This window comes from Nanorana parkeri, unplaced genomic scaffold (genome assembly GCF_000935625.1).
Source record: "Nanorana parkeri isolate BGI_ZX_2015 unplaced genomic scaffold, ASM93562v1 scaffold414, whole genome shotgun sequence".
In the NCBI taxonomy this organism is placed as follows: Eukaryota; Metazoa; Chordata; class Amphibia; order Anura; family Dicroglossidae; genus Nanorana; species Nanorana parkeri.
In genome coordinates this window covers 1060085-1061901 of record NW_017306682.1, presented here as the reverse complement: position 1 = coordinate 1061901, position 1817 = coordinate 1060085, and the positions used below count along the sequence as shown (strand labels likewise).

The following is a 1817-nucleotide window of genomic DNA, read 5'->3' as shown; positions in this document are numbered from 1 at the left end:
CCCATCCTAACCCCCCCCCCCCCCATTCCCGCTAGCATGCATCACGAGCACTAGCCCCCCTGCCGCCTCAGGCGCCGAAAAGGCTAGTGATGCCCCTGACAACACACCTAACTTCCTTTTTTACCTGCACACTGCAATGCACTCTTAAGGGTCATGACTGTTTGTTTTGTGGGTATATATGCACTACTGTGCCATTAAAAATGAAATAATGCATGCAGCAGCTTTTGATGTACCGCACATTAATACACATGAATGCACCCAAGTGTGAATGCAGCCTAAAGCATCAACACTACTCCAGTCTTACATTGTAGCTTTGGATTCTCGCTGAAAGCTGGAATACATTATGGTGCCTTGAAGGGAAGCTATTCTATGCCCATACTTGGCAATTCCACATCCTCTTCCCTAGTTACTCGATACAGTAGAATTTGCCACACTGCCAGCAGGTTCATACATATCTCCTCCAATGACTGCGGCCTCCATCTCCATCTAAGTCCTGTGACGTAAAAATCTAGTGCCGGGCCACCCACTCCTGCACGCTAACGTCCCAAAGATTTGAATGGGACGTACCCTTACAGCCTCTTTGCAGCCACTTTCTGTCTACATGCACTTCGGTGATGGTATTTCTCAAGCAGGTTTCTTGAAGGTGACAACAGTAGACCTTGCATGAGTAAGGTGTGCCGATGGGGCCACTTGTAGCCTCCATTGGAAGCTCCAGTGACAGGGTGACAATGCAGGATCACAATTAGGTGACAGGGACAGTGCGTTGTTACCCTATAATAGGAAGTGCCTGAACAAGGCCCTTATAACAGAATCATCAGGTATTACTTTAGTGATTGCTTCAGTTGTGTCTGAAGGAAATGATGAAGCCCACAGTGACCATCAAAGAACACCCTTTATGTTCCTAGAGAGACTAGAAAATAAAAGAAAGAAGTTGAAGGTTTGCTTCGGACAACATAGTCCCTTACTTTTCAGACACATACAGGCTTGTTCAGTAAGCAAAGAGCAAGGGTTCAGTAACCAATAGGAAGCACTACTGGATCTGACTATAGTAAGTAAAATCTGATTGCTAAGGATTACTGCCAGTCTTCATTGTATTTGACCTTACTGAATGAGCCCAATCTTGCTGGTTAGATTCACGATTTGCCTGCCCCATACTCCAAAAGCTGTTGTAAGAAAGAAAAAAGGCTGACCTTTAGCTGGGTGTAGAAGCCCCCCAGGCTGCAGCAGACTCGGCACTCCAGCATCTTGTCATCATTGTTATGAGCATATCTCAGGGCCTTCTCAAAGCATTCCAAGGCCTTCTGGAACACGCTGAGGCCAAGATAAGCATTCCCCAGGCTCAGTGACACCTGTCCATTCAGGTGAAGGCTGACAGATGTCCCCTGCATGTTTAGACACGTCTTGCAGTAGGAGATGGTCTTCTGAAATTCGCAGAGCTTTTCATTGCTGCGGGCCAGGTTCAGGTAGCTTTCAGTCAGGAAGTCTGGTTCCTCCAGCTCTCGCGCTGTGTCTATCTGGATCACTGCAAACTGAGAACAGTAATGAGCTAAAAGACGTGAACATGCAAGCAGAGGGTCACTGATGTTCCATTTTTTTTATACTTTATATTTCCAAACCACATCACCATCTGTGGTCACAGTCATAGCATTTGCATTTATTACAGAATATTGTAGCATATGTGTTTGTCCGATTTACACACAAGAAGCATTTACGTTTGATAAACACCAGCAGGGCCAACCACTGTTAGAATTCAAAATCATTCCTAGGAATCACCTGGAATTCTAACAATATATGGTCAACTTTACTTGGATTGAAAA

The 1817-nt window shown here is 45.3% G+C and overlaps 1 protein-coding gene across 2 annotated transcripts in view; it reads right to left on the bottom strand.

Moving 5' to 3' along the window:
- RAPSN (receptor associated protein of the synapse) overlaps nt 1-1817 on the bottom strand; it is a 23366-nt gene that overhangs the window by 12659 nt on the left and 8890 nt on the right. For both annotated transcript variants that reach the window (XM_018559738.1, XM_018559739.1), the window contains exon 2: nt 1191-1529. In XM_018559738.1, coding sequence (XP_018415240.1) covers nt 1191-1529 — 339 coding nt within the window. The remainder of the gene's footprint in view (nt 1-1190; nt 1530-1817) is intronic.